The 25148-nt window shown below is 42.9% G+C and overlaps 1 protein-coding gene and 1 long non-coding RNA gene across 6 annotated transcripts; one reads left to right on the forward strand and one right to left on the reverse strand.

The window, feature by feature from the left end:
- Positions 1–421: 421 nt before the first annotated feature.
- Positions 422–25120, reverse strand: LOC125722671 (uncharacterized). Its single transcript, XR_007386503.1, has 6 exons — positions 24998–25120; positions 15567–16602; positions 15290–15423; positions 5031–5106; positions 1330–1422; positions 422–922 (listed from the first exon to the last, which is right to left on the reverse strand). It is a non-coding gene; the product is annotated as an uncharacterized LOC125722671 (long non-coding RNA).
- On the forward strand, positions 16436–20074 carry LOC125722667 (kelch-like protein 10). Of its 5 annotated transcripts, none has more exons than XM_048998872.1 (6): positions 16436–16508; positions 17056–17547; positions 17852–18080; positions 18590–18739; positions 19373–19729; positions 19863–20074. In XM_048998872.1, the coding sequence occupies exons 2-5, from the start codon at positions 17450–17452 to the stop codon at positions 19676–19678; spliced, it is 783 nt and encodes a 260-aa protein (XP_048854829.1). In that variant the 5' UTR covers positions 16436–16508; positions 17056–17449; the 3' UTR covers positions 19679–19729; positions 19863–20074. The 5 variants fall into 5 exon arrangements, with proteins under 5 accessions (XP_048854829.1, XP_048854830.1, XP_048854826.1 ...); XM_048998873.1 differs by having other exon boundaries at positions 17972–18080; XM_048998869.1 differs by lacking the exons at positions 16436–16508; positions 17056–17547 and having other exon boundaries at positions 17558–18080.
- Positions 25121–25148: the final 28 nt, after the last annotated feature.

Consider the following 25148-nt stretch of genomic DNA (forward strand, 5'->3'; position numbering starts at 1 on the left):
GCCAGCACAGTCACCTGGGCCAAACCCAGCTGACACAGTTTGGGATGAGCTGGATTGGAGAGGAAAGGAAAAGCATCCAAAGAGTGTCCAGAATGTTCTGGTGGCTGCCAATCCTGGGTTGTTCCCAGCCTCGTGCCCATTGCTTCTGGGATAGGCTCCGGACCCCCGGCGACCCAGTAGGATAAGTGGTTTGGAAAATGGATGGATGGTTCTGACTGACACCAGGTGAAGTGGGAGGTACGACCCACTTTGGTTTCAAATGAGACGGCAGAACGAGTGCAGACACAGACGGATGGATTTTTTTGGCCATTGTACCATTTTGGGTATGAACTGCTTTCCAATCACAGCTTGCTTTATATATGTATTTAGAACCCTGTTAAAAGTAAGACACTGAATTTATCACTGTTAAGTACTTGCTTACCTTTCACCAGTGATGCACATTTCTATCAATTAAATGAATGTTAGATTTAACAGACAATTTCATAAAAAGCGACATTTTTGAGAAAGCAGGGCCAAACAGTGCCTGGAGTAACGGGGGGTTAAGGGCCTTACGGAGGGGCCCAGTAGTGACATTGAACAGGTGACCTTCCCATCATAGACATAGCATCCAAACTCAATGAGCCAAACAGCGCCCCCACTGGATTGCTATGTGTTTTGCAGCTCAGGTGATTTTTTTTCCTACATGTTGATTTAAATGTGGCTGGTATTACTACACCATGAAGCTTCTCCTCTTCCTCAACACCCTCTTCATGGCATCAGGATGCTGGTTACCCATGGAGACCCTAGAAGTTTGGATCAGGAAGGAGGCAAAGGGCCAAGCATCCTATGGCATATGCAAATCACTGCGTGCAGTGTGCAGAGGTTAGGTGACACATACCATCCTGTAGCTCAGAGATGGAGGAAGGGAGACAGCTGTTTGGTCCTGGAGAGGAAATACATAAAACCTCACAGGAAGCAGGAGTATTTATCAGGGTCTCACAGCCTCATTCTGCCCTCCTAGACATGTCTATCTACCTGCCTGTCTGTCTGCTTGCCTGTCTATCTACCTTCCTGTCTCTCTATTTCTCTACCTGCTTGCCTGCCTGCCTCTCCATCTGTCTGTCTATCTATCTGCTTGCCAGTCAGTCTGTCTGTGTACCTGCCTGCCTGTTACACTGTGGACAGCTGCTGCATTCACAGCCAGAGCGCAAATACCAGAGTAAACGACTTTAATATCTAAGAATGTTCCTTGCTGATCATGACTATTGACACAACATTGGATAGTGAAGTTGACTGAAGGGTAACAGCTTCCCGCTGTTACCCTTCAGTTACCAATAAGGGTACACTCACTCAGTGTGGTCTTTTCCAGTGCAGACCTCCTCACGTCGACCTCCAAGAGACGAGCTCATGTCTTTACCACTGAATTAGCTTCAGCCCCCAGGCCTGTTTCATAAAACATTTACATTTTCACTTACAGCACATATGTCCCCGTTATATAATTTCCATTTTTCCATTTTCATTTAGTCTACATGTATATATCATTAATCATTACTCCATCCGGGAATTTTACATGTCATATACTAACATACACTGTACATATGCGCATCAAAATAATTTTTTCACCAGCTTCTGGGAAAAACAAAATATATAAATAGATAGATTATCATAACTAAGACTGAAATAACAAAAAACCCATAAAATATTACAGTAAAACGAAAGTGATGACGATGATGATGATGAAAACCCTTTATTGCTGTTGCAATATACCATGTCACTAGTCACGAGTACCAGCGAAAAACAGGCCATCAACCCGACCATACATATACACAAACATCACAGTAGGGGGTAGACAGGTCGGGAGACAGGGGCAAACAGAGAGAAGAAAAGAAACAGAATAACGTGAGGAGAGAGGAGGAGAATTAAAAAACAGCCCCCAGACTGTACTCCAGTGGGGAGGACATTGTAGGAACCGAAAAAAACACCTCAGCAACATAAGCACATGGTCACTACACCTTACAACATAAAATGACACAACTTGCAACAGGTGAGGGAAATGGGGAGGTGGAGGTAGTCCAGCACAGACAGACAGCCATCCGGTCCTGCAGCCACGAGGGCGCTGGTCACAGACCCGCCTGTTCACACTGGGGGTATGAAGCAGCGAAGGCGTGGGATGGGGGGAGGGTGCGGTCAGTCCGTGGGATTGGGGGAGAGGAATGCAAGAGAGTCTCACTGTCTGGTTCTTCTGGGGGAGTTGTTAGTTCAGCAGCGGCCTTGGCCGAGGCCGGTGCTGATTGGGGGGAGCCAAAACCTGATAGAATAGGGTTGTTTGGGTTTCCGGGCGAGAAGCTGTAATTTCCAACTCCCCTAATGTCCACGCTGGTCTCCGCCATCCAATAATTTTTGCAAAGCTGTGAGCTTCTCCATGATGTTATCCAGTTTCACAGTCTGAGTGCTAACAGCTCTGCCCACTCCATCAATCATTCCGGCCAGCCTAGTGGGGCTTTGAGCGGCTGTCACCGTCTTCTTCAATCTTTGATAAACCAGGGCAATGCCTAATCCAATCAGCATAATACCTGTAATCATGGTTCCGAATAGGTAGATGTCTTCAATGTCCTCCACGGAAAGAGCTGCCAGGCACACGACCCTCCACCGCTCCCATCCGTCCATCGTGTAGCCAGCAGCATACGTTCCTGCCAGACAGGTTCCCCGAACCTAGGCTTCTCATCGAGAAGATGGTGTCAATTGCGTTGAGAGACCAGCTGATCAAATCCATCGTTTTACGTAGTTTGGAGAGCAGGGCTGAGAGAGTCTCTCAAGTATACTAGACGAGACGAGAGGAGCGAAGCAGGGAAGATAAGGGGAGGGAGAAGGAGAGAAGTGCGACCGCCTCCGCTGAGAGCCATGCATGTTCTCCCCATGTCGCTGTGGGGTTTCCTCCAGGTACTCCGGTTTCCCCCCATAGTCCAAAAACATGCTGAGGCTAACTGCACTTGCTAAATTGCCCATAGGAATGCATGTGAGAGTGCATGGTGTGTGAGTGTGCCCTGCGATGGGCTGGCCCCCCATCCTGGGTTGTTCCCAGCCTCGTGCCCATTGCTTCCGGGATAGGCTCCGGACCTCCCGCGACCCAGTAGGATAAGCGGTTTGGAAAATGGATGGATGGATGGATGGAATGTGTATACATAATATTTAGTGTAGTAACTGCTTCTGGCCAACAGGGGGCCACAGGCAAACGTGTGATTTGAGTGGTGACAAATGCTGCTGCTACAGGTCATGGTCGGGCTCCTGCAATCATCCATCCATCCATGCATGGAGGAGAGCACCAACTTTTATGGAGGAATAAGAATCATTTCCTCTCTGCCCGCTTGACTGGGCTTGATAACTGGTCACTAGAACTGGCATTGAGGAGGTACCACGGCTCATCTGACATGCCCCTGCACCCTTCTGTGCCATCTGTGCAAGGCTGCGTTTTTTTATAACCTCTATGCAATATTTCTGAAGCCTAACCAAACCCCACTTCTTCCTTCCTACCACGGAATACAGTGCAGCACTACACACTGGACTACAGTCTATCAGGCAACACAGGGCACAAAGCTGGGTTCACCCGGGACCATCATGGGGCAAACCACCCTCCAGGCACTTTGGAGATACCCATCAGCCTCACTGTATGTCTTTGGACTGCAGGTGGAATCTAGAACTGCCAGATCCGTGCGTGAGAGAGAGAACATGCAAACTAGGAACACACAGGTCAGAAACAGGAACCAAGGTTCCTAAAATAAACTGGAGAAATGGCTCAGTGATTTCTTCCATCAGTAACTGGCATGCTGTATAGACAGTCCTCTGTATCGAAACTCAACCATAATCTGCGCCAAACATCCAGAAATATCCGCACTAATCACATCTCTTGTTTGCATCACTGACTGAGCTTGCAGGAGAGACCGCTGGAACGTACCAACTCCAATGAGGAACATAAAGTATGCTTCAGTTGTTAGTATGGCTATGGACTAGCTTCAAGTAGTTGCAACTTTTCCTCCTTAAGAGTAATATTTCTGGTCCTCACGCTGTGGGTGTCTTCAGGGAAGGATCTAAATCTATATTTTCTGGGGGTGCCACTGAATGTCCATAGCTGGACAAATAATCATGCAAAAGCATTTATTTCCTATTATGAAATTGCTCAGGTTTGTTTTATTAATGTATTTACGAAAATGAAATTGTGCAACTTTTAAAAGAATAAGGGCATACATACATGTGGTAGTAAATATTCAGTGATTCTCATTTAGCATTTTGAGTCCCAGCTGTGAGCCTCAGAGCCCCATGTGTCTCAGGGTAAAGCAGATGCTATAAATCCTTTGGCTGTACAGCTGTCATGTTCTATTTGTGAGAATAATGTGTACAAAGAAGAGTGGAGTCAAAATCAACAAGCATGCAATGACATTAAACACCCAGATTACCTGCTAATCGCATACAGAAATGCCTCAAATTTAACCAAGGACGACATGTTCCAGGTCATTTTTCTGTCTGAAGAAATGCATGTAGACGCATACACAGTACTGAAGAAAAGTCGTAGGCAGTCAAAGAAAATGTTTAAAACTATTTATGTGGCTAGAAAGTGTAGTAAAATGCTCAGAAAAAAAAATAGTAAAACAAAAACTAACAAGAATTTGTTCTGTTCTCCAAAAAGTTACTGATATCTTGTTGGATGGCTAAATGGACACCACTTCAGTTCCTAAACCTCTATGAAGTTAAATTTTACCAGACAATTGAACGTTTGCGCCAGTACCTGTCCGATCCTGTCCTGTGTGTCTTGTGTCCTTTTGATCAGCAGGTGTCGCTCAGTGGGTTGAGTACATGGCTTAGAGGCTAAACCCCTCCAGTCATGAGTTCACCTCTTAAGGTTTTATTGGTTTTTGGTTTCCTTAGTATCTTTTGTCTCTCTTTGTGTCCCTGTTTAAGGTGTAACCTGCTTGTGCCTTGTCTAACTTTGTTCTGCTTAGACTCTTATTCCAAGTCTTCTCTAGCGTTATTAACCCTTAGTGTTTAAGGTTTCTTACTTTCGATCCTTGTTACGCCGTCTGCTTCTTGTTGTCCTGTGCTGATTGGTTATTTTAGTTGTTCCACACTGTTGCCCTGGTACAGTGGAGATAAAATGTACACATCCCTGTTAACATGCCAGGTTTTCATGATGTAAAAAAAAATAATTTGACCACAATAAGTCATTTCAAAACTTTTTCCACTTTTAACGTGACCTAAAATCTATACAATTCAACCGAAAAACAAAAATGTGTTTGGGGGGAAAAAATTTTAAACAAGAAAAGTACATAAGCTAGCTAAGTGCGCACACCCATAAACTAATATTATGTTGGAGCAGCTTTTGATTTAATTACAGCATTCAGGCTTTTTGGGGACACACCTGCCATCAGTTAAGTGACTGATTAACCCCAAATAAAGCTCAGCTGTCCAGGTAGGTTCTCTCATGACCTTTACTCAGTTGTATCTTACACCAAAAGTCATATTTCACAGAAAGCTTAAAAAAAACATGAAAAGGATCATATTGCAGAAAGGTGTGTCAGCAGGAAGGGCAAGTTTCCACGGCCTTAGATACCATGAAACACACCGCAGAGTCACCAAGAACTGGAAGTCCCTCCAAGATTGATAAAAAGACAAGAACTGGTCAATATATGTTTTATTATAGCATCTGGTCCTTTCACTCAGTCATACTGTTTAATGAAATACCGAAATAAAATTATATACATTTATAAAGAACAAACCGTATCATTAAAAATATCTCGCGTTATCAGAATGAAGCACGTACTGTAATTGAAGGGACATTTGGATACTGAAACCAACTGTGCAACACAGAGACGGCTGTGCTTCAGGTACCACCAGACTTGTCTTTGAAATATTCCTGCACACACACACTATATTATATATACATACATATAAATACACACATACATAGATACTGTAATAGCTTGGATTCAACCACGAGAGGGCAGTAGTAGCATATAGTTATGGCAGCACAGGCGGGAAGTCGAAGGCGGCAACACAGTGAAGTTGAGTGTGTGTGCGTTAGACCCGGAGCTGAAGTTAATAAATATTGAACCTCTTGTCATCCCCTAATGTGTCTCGGCGCACACACATACATATACACAGACGAGATATAACAGAGGGAGCAGGATTATAAAACACACAGCAACATGAACACACAATGACCGAGTAAAAAGCTGAGCAGAGGCAGGCAGTTAAACAAGCCAACTGGGCTAATAAGAGGATCAAAGTGTGAGACATCAGACAATCGACCAATCACAGAGGGTGCAGGACAACGAGCAACGATTGGAACAATTACCAGGCACTGACCCTAGAAAACACAAACCACTAACTCTGAAGACTACACTGGGACAACAAGGAACAAAAATAAATGGAGCTAGACGAGAACAGCGGCCTGTACTACGAAGCGGAGTTACTGGCTTATCGGGGTATCTTGTCGAATTTGAGGTAGTCTGGGCAAAATGTAAGTGAACGAATATGAAGTCAATTTAAACTGCGGTACCTTAAATCCGACAAGTTACAGAAACTGCAGCTTGTGCAGTACATCTTAATGAAAGACTTCCAATTTCAGAGGGAATTAAACTGAAAATTGTAGTGACGTATCTTCAAATAATATCTGAGAAATCAAATACACAGCTCAGATTCCAAATTTAATTTAAAAGAACAAATTTCAGAGATAAGGAATACATTTATGGAGTCTTCAATTTCAATAGAAACCCTCTAGTGGATTCGGTCGAAACGGCATCCCCTTTTAAGGAGGCACGGATCCTGCGAAGAAGCCGGAGAATTAGAAGACAACTTCAGCCTTGTCGCGGTATAACAAAACTTTGGTTGATAAGGTTGAGTCGACACTGCAGGTTCATTTCATACAAGTTTAATATATTTTCCCTAAGAAAGCACCCTGGAATAGTACTAATGAGGTAATCAACGCACATTGTACATTCTTTTACGTTATAACAGTAACACAATATTTCGGCTATTGTGGCATTGCTCATCCCAAAAACAAATGACATGCGCACCAGGCATTTTAAAGAACGTATGCATACAAATAAAAAGCTGTGATACTACAAGCTGGGCAGGCGGGATCCTGCACCCGATCAGCGAAAATCTAATTTACAGTTAGATTATTCAAATTGCGTCTCATTTTTAGGCTCTCCTCAATCCTGATTGTGAAGCTTTCCTGCAGTGTTGTATTTACAGAGAACACCACATTCTTTCATTCCGCAGTCAAGCTGTCCCTTAAGCAACGTCTTATGGGATTGTTCTGGAAGCACGCCTAGAAAAGTACACACGTGTTCTCGTTGTAAGGTTTACCTTTGAAGTCTTCGCAAGATGCTAAGAGTCACCGTTACCAGGAAACCCACCCAATAGACTGTAATGTCACAGCAATTTCCTTACGCTGCCACCGCCTCTTTTAACCGGTCAGGTCGTCGTCCCCAGATTCCTCACAAAAACCCACACAGAACACGGTAACAAATACACTTTCCTTTATTCTTTACTAAATATACTGTTCATAAAAGATACCAGGTTTAAGTGAATGCAGGCAGGAATACGGGTTATGCTATGTAACCTACGGAGCACCAAGTCAGCAGCTTCATGCACCCACCATCATGCAGTGTTGCACACCCCCCAAAAGGTCTAAAGCAGGGATAGGTTAGACTTTAACATACCTCGTTATTATGCATAAATAAATGCTCAATACATAAAACACTCCCAATAAGCCACCCACTTTCCACGCTAAACCATGGTAAATATACCTCCCTAATCCCCCCCCCTCTCTCTCTCTCTCTCTCTCTCTCTCACACACACACACACACACACTCACAGGATCTAAGATTAAAACAACCACCGAACTTCCCTCTGTCCAGTAGCCGCCAAGACCATCCCGTATGTCCGTAGATCAGTCTGTGGGTATCTGCGTCCCAAAAGCCCACCGAAAACGCACACAAAGTCTTTCCACACGTCCCTCGCTGGTCACTCCATCCGAAAGTCAATCCAACATGGCACAAAACATCCTTTCTTGTCAACTGAGCGTCCAACACCGTCCCTGCCTCACAAAACAACCCCGCCGTCTCTCTCCCCTTCTTGCTTCTAAACAAGGTCCTCTACCCTTAAAACTTCCTCCAGGTGTCATTCAATCAAAATCAAGTCCAGCTAATCCTCTGAACCGCTAAACAGCCACCTGATGACATTTTCTCAATCACATGTCATCACAAGACTATGGGTGCGTTGGACTAACGACTTGGACTTAGGTCTGTGTGCAGCTGACGGGACGTGGAGCGCCATCTGCCGGCGACTGCAGGGGTGGAGTAAAAACTACTGCTCGAAGTGTGCGAGACCTGACTGCGATAGCAGCACTGCCAGAAGGGTGTAGATGAATCTATACAAATAACACCTGCATGCACATTAAATTTACAATAACCAAGTCCTGATACAAACTCTCAGCAGTGAAAAAAATTAACTATTGTATATAATGGCCCTGTATAAAAAGAGAGTTGCCAGGAAAAAGATCAAATACATTTATTCCAAGGATTAAGAGTTTATTGTCATGTACAAAATACATTGCAATTCGTACTTGAATGCCTTCCTCACAGACTAGACGATTAAACAAATAAAGCAGCACAACATTACAGTAACTAACAATAAATAAACCACTAACTTACGTGTACTATTAGAGCATTTATTTCATTTATTTAAACTTTATTTTTCCAGGTAAATTACCTGAAAGCCCGTTTTCACTGCTTTTTTTTACTCAAAGGAAAAGCCTATAGGAAAAATCTAAAACCTTTTAATTATACATGTACTTTATTTCTTTTTCCAAAGGTGATAAAACATTTGTCACAAAATACGCTCCGTGCATACATATGAACTAGTCCCTTAAAGTCCCTTTAAACATCGGTGTTACAAATTTTAACACAATTTTACAGAGCACCATGCAATACGTCTGCTCCATGTACCATTCATGAAAAGAATGGTATTTTAACTCAAATGAATTTACTAAACATCACATATATTGTTTTCTTACATTCAATGTTAGTTTTGTTTCTTTAGCAATGATTTGTCCCCGGCAATGAGCGTCTGTGATGACAGAAAGTTTCATAAATGCATAATTGTGTTAAATTAGAGTACAGGGCTAATAAGAAATATTTCTGAGCTAGTTATTAAGTGAACCACCTTAACTTTGGACATATAATGATAATAAAAATAATACTTAAAATTATTAGTATAATAATTATTATTATTATAGTAGTAGTATAAAAATATTGAAATGGGACTAACTAATATTGCAGGGGACTGCCCACAGATCCAAGTGAAAAATTTAATGGGGACCCACTGCCGCAAAAAAAAAAATATTAAAGCCCTTTCTGTCCTGGTTCCTAGTTCTTAAGTACATATGTGATTATCTGTAGTGGAGGTTCCTCAACTTAAGAATTAGAAAATCCCTTGTTAACTTTGTCTGCAAACCCTATTTTTAATTAAATGACTCACATCTGTACTGTCCTTCAGGGCTCTGTTAACCGGTGACTGGAAGGATTCAGGAAAACGGGACTACCACTTCCCAGGCGTTTCCCCAGATACGATGCAGCAGATCATCGAGTACGCCTACGCGTACTCTGTGCTCGTCACGACTGACAACGTGGAGAACCTCCTGGCGGCCGCCGATCAGCTGAACATCCTGGGCATTGTGCAGCTCTGTAGCTCATTGGATTCTGGCCCGCTAGTACGGAAATTGGGGAACCCTGTCCTACACTATCCATTGCACATACTTCTATGTTTGTGTCACGGTGAACTTTATCTGTAAATCTCCTACCTTGTGCCATGTGCTTCCTGTGGTCGGCTCCAGCTTCACTACGACCCTGTACTTTCTGGATCTCCATCTCAATCATGTACATCATGACACTCATCACTTTTGAATTGGTTTTCTTAGATATATATCTGTGGCGGCTACAATGGAGCTGATACACATGCTACTGTGGAGTGCTATGACCCACTCACTGGCGAATGGACCATAATCGCTCTCATGAGCACTCGCCCACGTGGCCTTAGGGTCGCTGCTTATCACGGGAAAATTTATGTGGTGAGTGACTCCTTTCTTGCACCTTGAACCATAGGTGACAAGTTTCAAGTTTTACCTATCTGTCTTTGCTACTGTCATGGATTGTGATTCCCTTAAACCAAACAAAATGTTCACTGTCAGAATAACTCACTGTGAAGGCTTATCTGAATGCATGTACAAAATATATACCACCCTCTTTAGCCTCCCTGCATTCATTTCTGGGTTATAAACGAATATGTTGGGGGACTCTGCTACAAGCTCGGGTAGTAAAGTTTCGATTTCTGATCACAGTTTTATATTCTCCAGTTCCAGACATAATTGTTGTTTTTGTCAGAGTCTGTTTAACTACAAATGGCATTTTTAGTAATAATAATAATAAAAGCAAAATATATGAGCATAAGGAGTCTTTTTTGAAGGCTCATGATTTTCCCCTAATTCTGCTGGTTTTCCCTCCACCCTAATCCCTGTCTTTGGTACAGTTAGGTTCACGTGTCTTTAACACAAATGAGTTATAAGCTTGTGAGACAATGGAAGCCTGCTTTCATAGGACTAAAATTCCTGAAAAGTTTGTGACTTTGGTAAAGCTGATATTTGCTTATCCTTTTGGTACCTGAGTGATCACTTGCTTTTGGTGTCTCCCCGGTGGGCGGTTCCAACGGGTCACATTACCTGCGGAGCGTCCAGGCCTATGACCCTGCAATGAACCACTGGCGTGCTGTGGCCCCCATGTTCACGGCACGAGGCCGTTTTGGCATCGCAGTGGTGGATGACCTCCTGTTTGTGATGGGCGGCTCTGATGACGTCTGGGTTACAACCAAGGTGGAGTGTTACGATGCGGGGACAGGCAGCTGGTTTAGCGCCCAGGACATGAGCAGAGCCAACAGAGACTTCAGCTGCTGCGTAGTGCCTGCGCACCCCCGCATCGTACAGCACGCTGCACCTCGGTAGTCCCATGGCCACCCAGGAGGAGATAAACCCACCTGCCTGGTGGGTAACCTCAAGTACACCCCCCCTCAAATTCTTTCCCTAAAATGTATAGTGCTTACAGAACACTGGGATACTTTCTTAGTTTTCTAAGAATGCTGCAATGTAACCACACAAAGGAAACATGTTCAGTCTAATAATTATGTGGGAGCTCATGCATATGCAACAGTGTCTCTATAGCTATTTGGTGAATGCTGGGCTGGGAGGCGGGAAGAGACTACTTGTCTGTCACCAGGAGTCCGAGTATCAGATGATGGACATTTGTTCCTGTCATTTTCTGCTGTTCTTTTCTGAGACCATGATACCAATAGACACTGCTGCACTTTACCATACAGAGACATCTGGAAGCTGGGGAGGGCATCTGTGCTCCTTCAGCCACAGACAGACTGAGGCAGACGACAGGCAGGAGGACTGGAATAACAACAATTCAATTTGTTTTTCATTGATCATTGTTGACACACCACGAAATGTGAACAACGAAACAACATTAAACAATATCGCTGGATGATTAAAATATAAAATATATATATAATCAGCTGTGCTATGGAATTTGTGTGTGTGTTTTTTAGCTAAAGGGTTAAACAAACACTTAATTATATTCATCATACCATATATGAGTAACCCAGCCTTTGATCAGTTCCTTCACTCTATTGTTACAGATTTTCAGAAAACTACATCAGGATTATTGTTGTGTTTTGCATTTCATGTAAGATATAAAATTGAATCTGTATGTATGAAGTCAACCACCACACAGCGAATCTCCTCGGGATCCTGGCCGGCGATCCCCCAGGCAAATACACGGTCCAGTTCTACCAATCCATCGGCCATCCATCTGCCACAGCTACAGTAGGTGTTACATGTACGTGGGCGTCCCCTTGGCCTGGTCCAGCCGCTTGGGTCCTCAGCAATGAGGATCCTGCGACCCGGATCACCCTCAGGGAAACGCGCCACATGGCCGTAGTGCCCTAACTGACAATCCCTCACAATGCAGGTAATGTGCCCCCATTACCTGGAGATGCATGGCTTCATTGATCAAACTATCAATCCTCACTCAAGTTGGCACATTTGGTCTGAACAAATAAAATTTGCAGGTGGGGGACGAGATTGATCGTGTAACCCAAAAACACGGAAGAAACAAACACAAAAGCACCAGACTCTCGGGTTGGGGGATGGGTGTTGATATTGGAGTGCAAAATTAACACAGATGGAAGATGGACAAGTACTTTTGATTTGTGTCCTATTCTCAGTGTATGACGAATTATAATGGCTGTTTGTTAGCCGTTTGCATACTATCTTATGCGAAAACCGGACGACAGAATTCTGTTGTAGTCTAGCTGACTTAGCAAAAAAAATCCCTTACACTATAAGGATTATTATTATTATTATTTTTTTATTATTTAGGAAAGTCACCTTAGTGTAATTACAGAGTAATGCATTGCTTCCAAACAGCGATGTTGTGATAGACTATTCAATTAAATGCTTGTTAAACATATAATTCTGAATATTTGATAAATTGGGCAAAATCATATGTTTGTTTTAAACATGAAAATGACGCATGCATGTATCAGAGTTTTATAGTGGGTTTCTATTCAGGGGCACTTCTGAAACATTTTGGAGCACCCTCTGCCACTGCCACCGCCCAAGATGAGGAGCCGTCCACCTCCTCAGCCACATATGTGTCTCCACAAATGTCTGATCCCGAGGATGAAGAGCCAATAGCAGCCACTTCAGGTGTGATTGTGCGTAGCCTGAGTGTGTGGGTGTGTCGCAAAATATTTTGCAATGACTGTTCCGGCACGATGAATGCTGTGTATTCAAAATAACTTGTGTATACTAATGCAAATGTATGCTCATAGAAATGCCTGGAGCTCAACCCCCTGAGGATGAGCTCCTGCCTACAAAACCTGCAAACTGGCCTTCAGATATCACTGACAGCATTCGAATACAGCTGGTTTGCAAAGGACCAAGTAAGGTAGCACCTGACTTTGTTTTTCCTAGAAATGAGGGTGATGGAAGAAGTTGCCACCAGCAGTATTTTAAGAAAACACTAGTTAGCGGTGAAAAGATGCCTAAAAGCTGGCTAGTATATTCTGAGAAAAACAACAGCCTTTTTTGCTTTTTTTTGTTTTCTAAAAGACACATCAGTTTAACAAGTTCTGGGCTGATAGATTGGAAGCATGCCAGTTCTCTTCTCACCTCACGTGACAATAGTCCTGAACACCATAACTCCATGAAAGCATGGAAAGAGCTGGTAGTGAGGATTAAAAATGGTGAAACAATTAACAAACAAGAGATGGCACTTCTGCAGGCTGAGAAAATAAGATGGAAAGCGGCGCTGACTCGTCTCACTGCTATCATTCAATTCTCTCGCAACTACAGGGCAACAGGCTTTGCATCTGCACAAATGTCAGCCAAGGATATGTGTGAGGACATGAACGTAGAGGCTGTTCTACAGCAGAAAAGACAGAGATCTACAAAGCGGCACTTCTCTCACAAATCATTTGATGAGCCATTGAGTGATGACTTAAAGAACCTGGAGGTGACCTTTTTTAATGTTGTTGTTGATGCTGCAGTGTCTTCCATCCAAGAGAGATTCACCACATTGGAAAATGTGGGACAGAAATTTGGAGGACTGACACATTTTCCAAATCTCTCAAATGATGACCTCACTGAACAGTGTAAGACCCTCGGTGCTACTTAGCTTTTTCAGGACCAATCAGACTTGGATGCCGGAGAGCTTGCACAGGAGATTAAGAATTCGTCTGACTTACCATCAAAATCTATGACCTGTCTTGAGCTGCTGAACTTTGTGCATGACAGCGAACTCTCAGAAATATACCCAAATTTGTGCATTGCTCTGAGAATTGCAGTTACTCTACCTGTAACTGTGGCTTCAGCAGAGAGGAGCTTTTCAAAGCTGAAACTTGTGAAGACATATCTGAGGTCCACTATGTCTCAGGAACGCCTCACTGGCCTTGCCATCATCAGCATTAATCATGCTATTGCTGGCCAGATTTCATATGACATTATTGATGACTTTGTATCAAGGAAGGCAAGGAAGGTCCTGATTTAGATGACAATTATTTCATATCACTGTGTGTTGTGCGAAGTGCAATCATGTTAATTGTGTCATTTAGGAATGCCTCATTTTAATTGTATCTGCCTTTTATACTTATTTAATATAATAATTTTATATGTATGTCTTATTTTGACTTCTGTGCATGCTTGTTTTATATTTAAAGTTCTATTTGATGATGAGATGATGATGAGAACCCTTTATTGCTGTTGCAATACACCATGTCACTAGTCACAAGTACCGGTGAGAAACTGGCAATCAACCGACCATACATTTTATATGTATGTCATATTTTGACTTCTGTGTGTGCTTGTTTTATATGTAAAGTTATATTTCTTCCAATTTATATGTTAGTTATTATGTTTGTTTGTGTGTGTATATATCTATATCCAGTTAAATTCAGTATGGTTCGGACAACAGTTTTTTTTAACGATAAAATATGTTAATGTACAATCCTTAATATGTCTTGTGTGTGTGTGGGTGGGTAAAAATAATTAATTTACTTTGGGATTTTAGATACAGTAAGATATTATACACAGACCTAAATAATTACATAAACACAGTCGTTGCTGTTTCAGTTCTCTCCTACCATTTATATTGTCACAGTGAACTATATCCTAAGATGTACTTGTACAACGTTTGTATATAGTATAGCATGAAAAATAATAATAATAAAAAAACTCAGCCAGAGTGGAATTGTTTATATATATATATATATATATATATATATATATATATATATATATATATATATATATATATATATATATAAAACACTCGTGCGCTCTTGCGTTGTGTACACCCAAAATGACGATTCCACCATACACTGCGCTAGGCTATATCGAGTGTGATGTTAGTTGCAAAAGACGCAAGCTGATCCCAACTTCACTTTGCTACACGTCCACTGTAAAAGCAGGGCCACAAATAAAACACCACCTACGTCTCTGTGCTCAATTCAAACGGAAAATGTCGCCAAATCCATTCGCCATTTCACTATGTGCTGGCTAGTCATGGCGCGAGCATTAGCGACGGACGCGAACAGCTTCAGCTTATCTTGCCACAATTCAGCTCGACTGTTTAAACTTCAGCCAAACACAACATTCTGTGTTAAGTGAGAATTCTAACGAGAAATAATAATTACTTACATCGTTCAATGGGCGCCCTCGGAATATCTGTCCTGCCGCTACTCCCATCCACTTCTAACTTAACTCGTCCATCTGTGTGGGGGTGCGCAAGAACGATGGGTGCCGCGAAGCTGCAGGAAAACAAACTTAAAAACCTGCACGGAAATATATTAAACTAAAGTTAGTCGGCAGAAGTGAGGAATTACAAAAAAAAAAAAAAAAAAAAACGATTTCTCAAGAAAAGATCATAAAACAGGAAAATGGTCAATAGCTCATGGAGTGATATTGCACACTGTACCTTGATTGTAACATAACTGCTCTATAATATATAATCGATTATATGCAATAGTGTTCAGGATTTGGGTGAAGTGTACTGTACACAGCACAATAATCATTGTGATAATTCCACACTTGCTGCAATATGTTTTCATGACTGTATTGGGGATATTTGCGGTCCGAAAAATACGTCCGCCTTGTGCTAAATGTGGACCAAAACAGACGGACTACGCAGCCCAATTTTCAAGGACCATTTTTGTTCTAAATAAAGGCCACAACGGGCCGACCAGATTTAGCCCATAAAATAATGTCCTGTGGACATTTGTTGCTCAGTGGCTTATGTTTAAGGTGGAAACTAGGGAATAAGATACGAACTTTAGCCTCGTTCCTGACAGTCATGTAAAGGACCTTTTTTGTTTTTCATTTTTAGAAACGTAGCCGAGGAGAAAAAATATGAAAACATTTTTTTATTAATTAAGGAACTATTTTATTTATTTCGGGAATTCGTGATTTGACAATTCACACATAATACAAAACGTAAATGCTAAGATAAGCACGGTATACATTTTCCAAAAGTGATGTTAAAAACATTTAACTTGTTCTTCTTGTACAGCTGATTGCGCATAGAAAATATTTTCCCCCCAATCAATGTCGAATCTCAAATATAGATTTAAAAATAAACGTTACGGTATCTTAGAACACTGTGACGCAAAAGTGCGGTTTTTGCGTATTAGAACGTAGCTACACGTCATTTCGAGTGGTATAAAAAGGAGAAAGAGACGAGACATCCACATTTTTGAATAATGATGGCACACGACATGGAGCGAGTACTGATGTCCCCGGCTTTCGAAGTGTTCAACAAGCTTCGGCTCGCAGGACAGCTTTGTGACGTGGTCCTCATCGCAGACGGTGTTCAGTTCAACGCCCATAGAGTGATTCTGTGTGGCTGTAGCTCCTACTTCCAGTAAGTTGCTGTGGCTCATATATGACGATGCCAAAACAGCAAGGAGTCCGTTTTTTTCTCTCGTTAGCAATGACTTCTCCTTGGCAATAAGGCTCTAGGATGACAGAAAGTTTATATTAATATATATTATATTAAATTATGTTAATGTAGGTCAGTGCTGATCAGAAATATTTTTAAGTATACAGTACCACCTTAACGTTTAACATATAATAATAATAATAATAATAATAATAATAATAATAATAATGGTATAAATATATAAAAAGGGGACCATGTCCATCAGGCAAAAACAAAGTATTCCGGGGCACTTGCCCACCAGCCCAAGTGAAAAATATTAAAGGGGGAGCTAATGTTGGAAAAATAAGAGTTAAAGCCCCTGGTCCCTAGTTCTTAGATGCCTATGTGATATATCTGTAGCAGGGCGTCCTTATCTCCGGTTTATTTCCATTTGGGGGTCCCTGGTTCAGAAGATTTAGAAAACCCCTTATTTAACTTTGCCTGCAAAACCCATATTTATTAGATTAGTCACTTCTGTATTGTGTTTCAGGGCTCTGTTCGCCAGTGACTGGAGTGATTCAGGAAAGCGGGAGTACCAACTCCCAGGCATTTCCCCTGAAACATTGAGGCAGGTCATCGAGTACGCCTACACGTACTCTGTGGTCATCACAGCTGACAATGTGGAGAACCTCCTGGCAGCTGCTGATTATCTCAGTGTCCTGGGCATCGTGCAGCGCTGCTGTGACTTCCTGCATGAGCATCTCTGCCTTGACAACTGTGTTGGGCTTGTCAAAATCGGAGAAGTCTACTGCCTCAATGAGCTGCACCAGTCTGCATTCAAATTCCTCCTGAAGAACTTCAAGGAGGTTGCCATCAACTCAAACGAGTTCCTAGAACTCACGCTCGAAGAACTTTGTGACATCATGGAGCGGGGCATGAACTGAATGTCAGAGAAGAGGATGTGGTGTTTCACGCCATCCTCCGGTGGATCGAGCACGAGCCTGCCACCCGAGAGGCCCACATTTCAGTTCTGTTGCCCAAGGTGAGTATAGTTATACTATGTTCTCATTGACTTGTGTATATGATGATGATGAAAGTCCACTCTCTGACTTTGAGAACCCGCCGATCCGCCCACGCTTGCCCTCTGACGTTTTGCTGGCTGTCGGTGGATGGAACATGGGCACTACTAACTGCATTGATGCGTATGACACACGGGCCGACCGCTGGGTGGATATCACGCAGGAGGAGCAGAGCAACCTAGCTGGTCATGGCACGGTGTACCATAATGGATTTGTGTACTGCATTGGGGGGTTTGATGGCCAACACTTCATTAATTCCGTGCGCAGATATGACCCGATAACACGAGAATGGCAGCAGATGGCCCCCATGCACTGGCATCGCTGTAATGTTAGTGTGGTTGTGCTCGATGGGTTCATCTACGCCATGGGTGGCCATATTGTTTTCAGGCCCCTCAATAAAGTAGAGCGGTACAACCCAGTAACCAACGAATGGACCCAGATCGAGCCCATGAATGAGAGGAGAAGCGATGCCAGTGCCACCACCCTGAATGGCAAGGTAGGGTAATGGGAGGGTGTCTGACTGTGTTTACCCTCATCTTCCCCTTGAAATTGAGTATTTTACACAGTCATGAGTTCTCTTTCTCTTCAGATTACTGAGTTTTTTTGGATAATTCATTTAGTTCATTTGGATAAATGCATTATTGGTCTCCATTAGGGGCATATTGGGTAGTGCTGTGGTGTCATATCCAAGACTTGTGAGATAGATGAAATGGTGTTCCCATGTCAGGTTTCCTTTATTCTGTTCCTGGGGGAGCAGAATTGAAAACTCTTTGCAGATTTCCCTTTTCAAACAGCCATACTAAACCTGAAAATTAGCTGATTATGGTGTGTTTGAGAAGGGAAATCTGCAAACTGTGTTCCGCCAGGACCGGAACTGGGGAACCCTGTCATACACTATGCATAGCACATACTTGTATTTTTGAGTCACAATGAACTTCATCTGTAACCTCCAAACCCCAGTCATATACAGTATAACGGTGTTCACAGTTAAATTGTTTTTCATAGATATACATCTGTGGGGGCCACAGTGGAACAGAGAGCCTTTCTACAGTGGAGTGCTTTGACCCACTCACTAACGAATGGAGCTTGATCACTCCAATGAGCACTCCCCGTCACAGCCTTGGAGTCACGGCGTATAAAGGGAAGATCTATGCGGTGAGTGATTCCTTTCTGTGTCAAATCTCACATTTTACCTGTAAGACTCATGGTTTTTTTGTCTTTGCTGCTGTGTCTTTCATTGTGATGCATTTAAACCAAACATAACAGTTAAATGCCAGAAATACCTGCTGCAAAGGCTTATCTTAATACACATAAAAACATATATGCTACCCTCTTTAGCCTCCCTGCATTCATTTCTGGGTTATAAATGGATCTGCTGGGGGTCTCTGCTACTAGCTCGGGCTGTAAAGTTTAGATTTTTTATTAATTATTTTCTCTAGTTCTAGATATAATTGGTCAGATTGTTGTTTTTTTCAGTGTCTGATTAGCTTCAAGTGTTCGTTTTAAGTAATAACAATAAAAAAGCAAAATATATTAGCATAAGGAGTCATTTTTGATGGCTCACAGTTTTCACCGAATCATACAAGTTTTCTGTTGCCCAAATCCATGTTTTCATTGCATATAGGTTGACATGTGTATATAAGCTTGTGTCATTTATAGACAATGGGAGGTTCTAAGGAGCCTGCTTTCATAGGGTGAAAATTGCTTACGAGTTCATGACTTTGGGAAAGTTGATGTTTGCCCATCCTTTTGGCAAGCAAGTGATAATGAATCTTTGGCATCTCTCAGGTGGGCGGTATCAACAGGTCTGATCACCTGCAGACCATGGAGGTCTATGACCCTACCACAAACCGCTGGCATGCTGTGGCCCCCATGTCTACACCACGCAGTGAATTTGGCATCGCAGTGGTGGACGACCTCCTGTTTGTGATGGGCGGCCACGATGGGTTTAGGGTAACAAACAAGGTGGAGTGTTATGATGCGGGGACAGGCAGCTGGTATCGTGCGCAGGACATGAGCAGAGCCAGAAAACACTTCAGCTGCTGCGTAGTGCCTGCGCACCCCCGCATCATACAATACGCTTCACCTCGTTAGTCCCTGATGGCCACCAAGGAGGAAACCCATCTGCCCACAACAGCATGCCCAGTACGTAACCTCATTTACACCCCCCACCCCAAAGTCATTTTCCATGGCCTCGCTAAACTCCTCCCACACCTGAGTTTTTGCCTCGATGACCGCCGAAGCCGCATTCCATCATTTCATCACCTCTGTCCACCAGCAGGTTCGGGGAATGCCGCCACAACAGGCACCGACCACCTTACGACCACAGCTCCAGTCAGCCGCCTCCACAACGGAGGCATGGAACAAGGCCCATTCGGACTCAATGTCCCCTGCGTCCTCCAGGACATGGGAGAAGCTCTGCTGGAGGTCGGAGTTGAATCTTCTCCTGACATTGCATACTTAAAATAAAGTTTTCTCTTTTTCATATTATCTAGTTTGTGAAAGCGTCATAAATTTCCCATTTTGGATAAACGTTGTTCTCGTTTGACGGTTCTCTTCAGAAATTCCGCTGCAACCATCGGTGATTGCTAATTAAGCACTAAGGTTTTTCGTAATCAATTGAAATACTGGTTTAGTGCAGCCCCTTCCCCTGGGACCTACAGTAAACATAGCCAGCAACTTGAATTTGGAGAAGTGATGTTACCTCTGGATTGATTACAGTATGTACTGTACACAATATTATATTGTGGGTGTCAGAGTTTGCGTGTGCGAACGGGCAGGCTGGCAGGAAGGAGACAGGGAAGGACGAAGCAGGGAGGTAGAATACGGGGAAAACTGGGGTTTTATTAGGGGGAAGACGGCTATGGGCAGAACGGGACATGACAACAGCACTAACATCAATGACGGACATCGGACAGGGCAAGATGTGGACTGATATAGACAAAAGACATGGCAAAACGACAAGGTACAGCTAGGCATGATAGGGGAAGAACACGTGGATAATCAGGGGGCGTGGCACACAACGATCGTATGAGCCGGGCATGACAGTGGGTCTGTGTTCATAGTGGGGTACTGTAGGGTTCAATTTTAGGACCAGTACTGTTCCTAATTTACATTAATGATATTGACAGCAATACATACAGGAAACTGGCTACATTTGCAGACGACACCAGAGTGGGTGGCGTAGCAGATATTGATCTAGCAGCGGAGAGGCTACAACGGGATCTGGATTTAATTAGCGACTGGGCTGATACCTGTCAGATGAAATTTAACATACAGTAGATACATGTAAGGTAATCATGCAGAGAGCAGAAATATAAAGTACTTGTATTTTATGGGTTCCACTGAAATAAAGGTAGCTGATTATGAGAAAGATCTCGATGTGTATCTTGATGCTTCTATGTCCCACTTTCGCCAGTGTGGGGAAGCAATAAAAAAGGCCAATAGGATGTTGGGTTACAAGTCTAGGTGTGTGGAGTTTAAGACAAGGGAAGTGATGCTACGATTATACACTGCTCAAAAAAATTTAAGGAACACTTTTTAATTAGAGTATAGCATCAAGTCTTTTAAACTTCTGGGATATTGATCTGGTCAGTTAAGTAGCGGAGGGGGTGATTAATCAGTTTCAGCTGCTTTGGTGTTAATGAAATTATGAACAGGTGAACTAGAGGGGTAACAATGAGATGACCCCCAAAACAGGAATGGTTTAACAGGTGGAGGCCACTGGCATTTTTTCCTCCTCATCTTTTCTGACGGTTTTTTCACTAGTTTTGCATTTGGCGACGGTCAGTGTCACTACTGGTAGCATGAGGCGATACCTGGACCCTACAGAGGTTGCACAGGTAGTCCAACTCCTCCAGGATGGCACATCAATACGTGCCATTGCCAGAAAGTTTGCTGTGTCTCCCAGCACAGTCTCAAGGGTATGGAGGAGATCCCAGGAGACAGGCAGTTACTCTAGGAGAGGTGGACAGGATCATAGAAGGTCCTTAACCCATCAGCAGGACCGGGATCTGCTCCTTTGTGCAAGGAGGAACAGGATGAACACTGCTGGAGCTCTACAAAATGACCTTCATCAAGCCACTGGTGTGAATGTTTCTGATTGTTTGGACTTCATGAGGTTGGCTTGAGGGTCCAACATCCTCTAATGGGCCCTGTGCTCACTGCCCAGCACCATGGAGCTCGATTGGCATTTGCCATAGAATCATACCTGTCAAGTATCCCGTTTTGGCCGGGAAAGTCCCGTAATTTACCCTTCTTTCCCGCCGTCCTCCCGTATTAGTATTTTCCCGTAAATGTCCCGTATTTTAACCTGCATTATTAAAAAAAAAAAAAAAAAGTTACCCCCCCCCCAAAATCTGAGCTCTGTCACTAGCCTCGCGATAACTACCACCTGCAGTAGCCTACTATGCGGGAAAAAAACACGGGAAAAAAAGAAGAAAACAGACAGATGATGGACGCCAGGACAGAGAAGGAAGGCACTCCTGCCAAAAAACCAAAACCCTCGTGTAAATACCGCGATCAATGGGACAACGAATTAATTTTTCTGAAGAAGAGCAGGGTGGGGGGCAGTCACGCGTTTTGTAAAATTTGTAACTGCGACTTTAGCATCGCACACGGGGGAAGGAATGATGTTGCCAGCATGACAAATCCGCCAAGCACAAGCGCGGGCTAAAGGCACAAAAACATGCCCAGGCGATGTCAGCATTCGTGACGAGAAATGCCACTGAGGCAGACCAGGTCACAAGTGCAGAGGTAAAAATGGCAATACTGTGTGCCAAAAACAACATTCCTTTCTCCTTCCATGATGACTTCAACAAGTGTGTAGCTGACATGTTCCCGGACTCTGCTATTGCACGAAAATACTCAACAGGAAAAACGAAGGCTCCTTTGTTTCCTGTCTGCCATTATTGGACAAACTGATCACCTGGATTAATTAGTTTGTCCAATAATGGCAGACAGGAAACAAAGGAGCTGCCTTTGAAGTTCAGGAAGTAGTGCAGCTGTGCATAAAGCCAGTTGTAGTTTATAAGTGGTTGACAAGTGGTGATTAGCTTTCTTGTCGCCTGTCTTAAAATGTAAGGGATACTGCAGCTTGGTTGGGGTGGTGGGACTGCTCGCGGCGGGCGCCGGAAAATTTCCCTTATTTTCAAATCCAAAACTTGACAGGTATGATAAGCACCCATTCTTAAAGCCAAATTGCCATAATATGTGAACTTTTCGTAGTTACTTGGCGTTTAGGTGCACTGAAAAATGTTCCTATGTCCATTTTCCTTTTCTCTGTCATTTTATCTAGTTTATGACACTGTAAGGCAAGGCGAGTTTATTTATGCTGTAGCCATTTTATACACAATGGTAATTAAAAGTGCTTTACATAAAGAAAGTAAAACTATCATAAAATAATCACAACAATAAAAACAAGGAATTAAAAAAGGTTTAAATTTGTATTTAAAATTAATTAAGACACTTAAGAACAGAATAGAAACTGATTATACAAAAAAATACAGTGGGGTCAGTTCGGACGTAGCACAGTGCTCATTTAGTAAATGCACAGCTAAACAATATGCTAACTGTGGCCGTTAATGTTAAGTTAATATTATGCCAAGTCCATCCATCCATCCATTTTCCAAACCGCTTATCCTATCGGGTCGCGGGGGGTCCGGAGCCTATCCCGGAAGCAATGGGCACGAGGCTGGGAACAACCCAGGATGGGGGGCCAGCCCATCGCAGGGCACACTCACACACCATTCACTCACACAGGCACACCTATGGGCAATTTAGCGACTCCAATTCAGCATGTTTTTGGACTGTGGGGGGAAACCGGAGTACCCGGAGGAAACCCCACGATGACATGGGGAGAACATGCAAACTCCACACACATGTGATCCAGGCGGAGACTCGAACCTGGGTCCTAGAGGTGTGAGGCAACAGTGCTAACCACTGCACCACCATGCCGCCCCATTATGCCAAGTCGTCACAAATAAAACAATGCATTGGAAACGGCTCTGGCGCGTTAGTTGCAGTGCACTATGGAACAAGTTATTGTAAACAAGCGAACGTTAACTAAATAAGTAATATTTTAATCGCTAATATATCTGATTCATGGAAAATTACATCGGTAATCAGCATTTTTGCCGAAACTAATTTATGAATGAGTCTGCATTAACTACATTAAAGATAATCGCTTTATTTAAATTAAATAAAATACTCTAATTATTGGAGTTCAACATTAATAGAGCCGCAGCCACACACCTGACTCGTGTGTGTAGAGTAGGTGAGATGAACTGGGAAAGCAGGCAGCGGGCCAAACCACTGTGAGGAAGGGGGGGGGCGCAACTGTTTCTAAAGGCATTGTTTGCGTTTGTTTTATTTTCTACCTACACAATTATTTTAGGTATACATACATATATTTTTCACAATAGAGAGTGCGTTTTTTAAAATAATTTATTGGGGGGGGGGGGGGGGGCATGTTCCCTCCGTCCCCCCCCCGCGATTTACGCCCATGATTATAATGAATAATTGTGGGGTTTATTGCTTCCGTAGGATAAGCGGTTTGGAAAATGGATGGATGGATGGATGGATGGATTATAATGAATAATTGTGGGGTTTATTGCTTTCGGGATAGGCTCCGGACACCCCGAGACCCAGTAAGATAAGCGGTTTGGAAAATGGAAATGGAAATTGTGGGGTTTATAGAAAAAAAACTGTGCTAGCGATTATAACTAACATGGAATAGGAAACAACAGCCCACCACAAGTGAAAACCCAGATGAATGCTACTGAGAACTGTGTTAACACTGATAAAACTAAGAGTATTTTTTTAGTTCTGTGCAACATTGTTTTTTTAAAAATGTAATAGTCTTGAAGCATTTACCTTATTACGAAAGCAATGCCCCAAATTACTTAAACATTTTAAGTAAACATTTTACCATCCATTACCGTAAGGGTTCCCAGCCTCCGGTCAGTGTACCGGTACCGTCCGCGCTCAGCGCTCAGTGCTCAGGGGGGGGGCGGGCGGTGCCTACCGTCCCGTTTATTACGGGTTCGCGCCGTATTAAAAAGAAAACTGTCTGTATTGTTTAGTGCCGGATTTCCGTTCGCATAACCAATCTCCCACCGTTCCGCATATTTTATCGTGGACACCCCGGCAAATTACACCGCCGTTTTAGGGATCAGTGACAGTTTTTGAAGTTTGGGAAGATTTTACTAACCAAATAGCTGTCTATCATCATCACTTCGATATAAGAACACCTCCAATAAAAATAAAGACCACAAGTTTTAATGACATTAAAAACATGCAATAATTTTATCGACATGTACTACATTAGTATAGTATAAAAGAGAAAATAATCAAAGTTGCATAATATAATTTGAAGAATAAAAGGAAATTTTGGAGAGCTAACAAACTGCTCACCTCAGTGCCATTTTCATGCGTAGAGTTTGCTGTGCTGCAAACGGTAAAGAATATTTACGTTGTTTCTATGGAAACTACTCCCACTGTCCGCTTAACATTAGTGTAATAATACGTACGTTGAAACTGGCTAATGAGCTGTATTACGCTACGT

This window comes from Brienomyrus brachyistius, unplaced genomic scaffold (genome assembly GCF_023856365.1).
Source record: "Brienomyrus brachyistius isolate T26 unplaced genomic scaffold, BBRACH_0.4 scaffold41, whole genome shotgun sequence".
NCBI lineage: Eukaryota > Metazoa > Chordata > Actinopteri > Osteoglossiformes > Mormyridae > Brienomyrus > Brienomyrus brachyistius.

Coding starts and splice junctions, on each gene's coding strand:
- LOC125722667 (XM_048998869.1), top strand. CDS start 17,565: ATGTTCTCATTGACTTGTGTATATGATGATGATGAAAGTCCACTCTCT. Junction 18,081..18,589: donor CCACCACCCTGAATGGCAAG/GTAGGGTAATGG, acceptor TGTTTTTCATAG/ATATACATCTGTGGGGGCCA. Junction 18,740..19,372: donor ATAAAGGGAAGATCTATGCG/GTGAGTGATTCC, acceptor GGCATCTCTCAG/GTGGGCGGTATCAACAGGTC.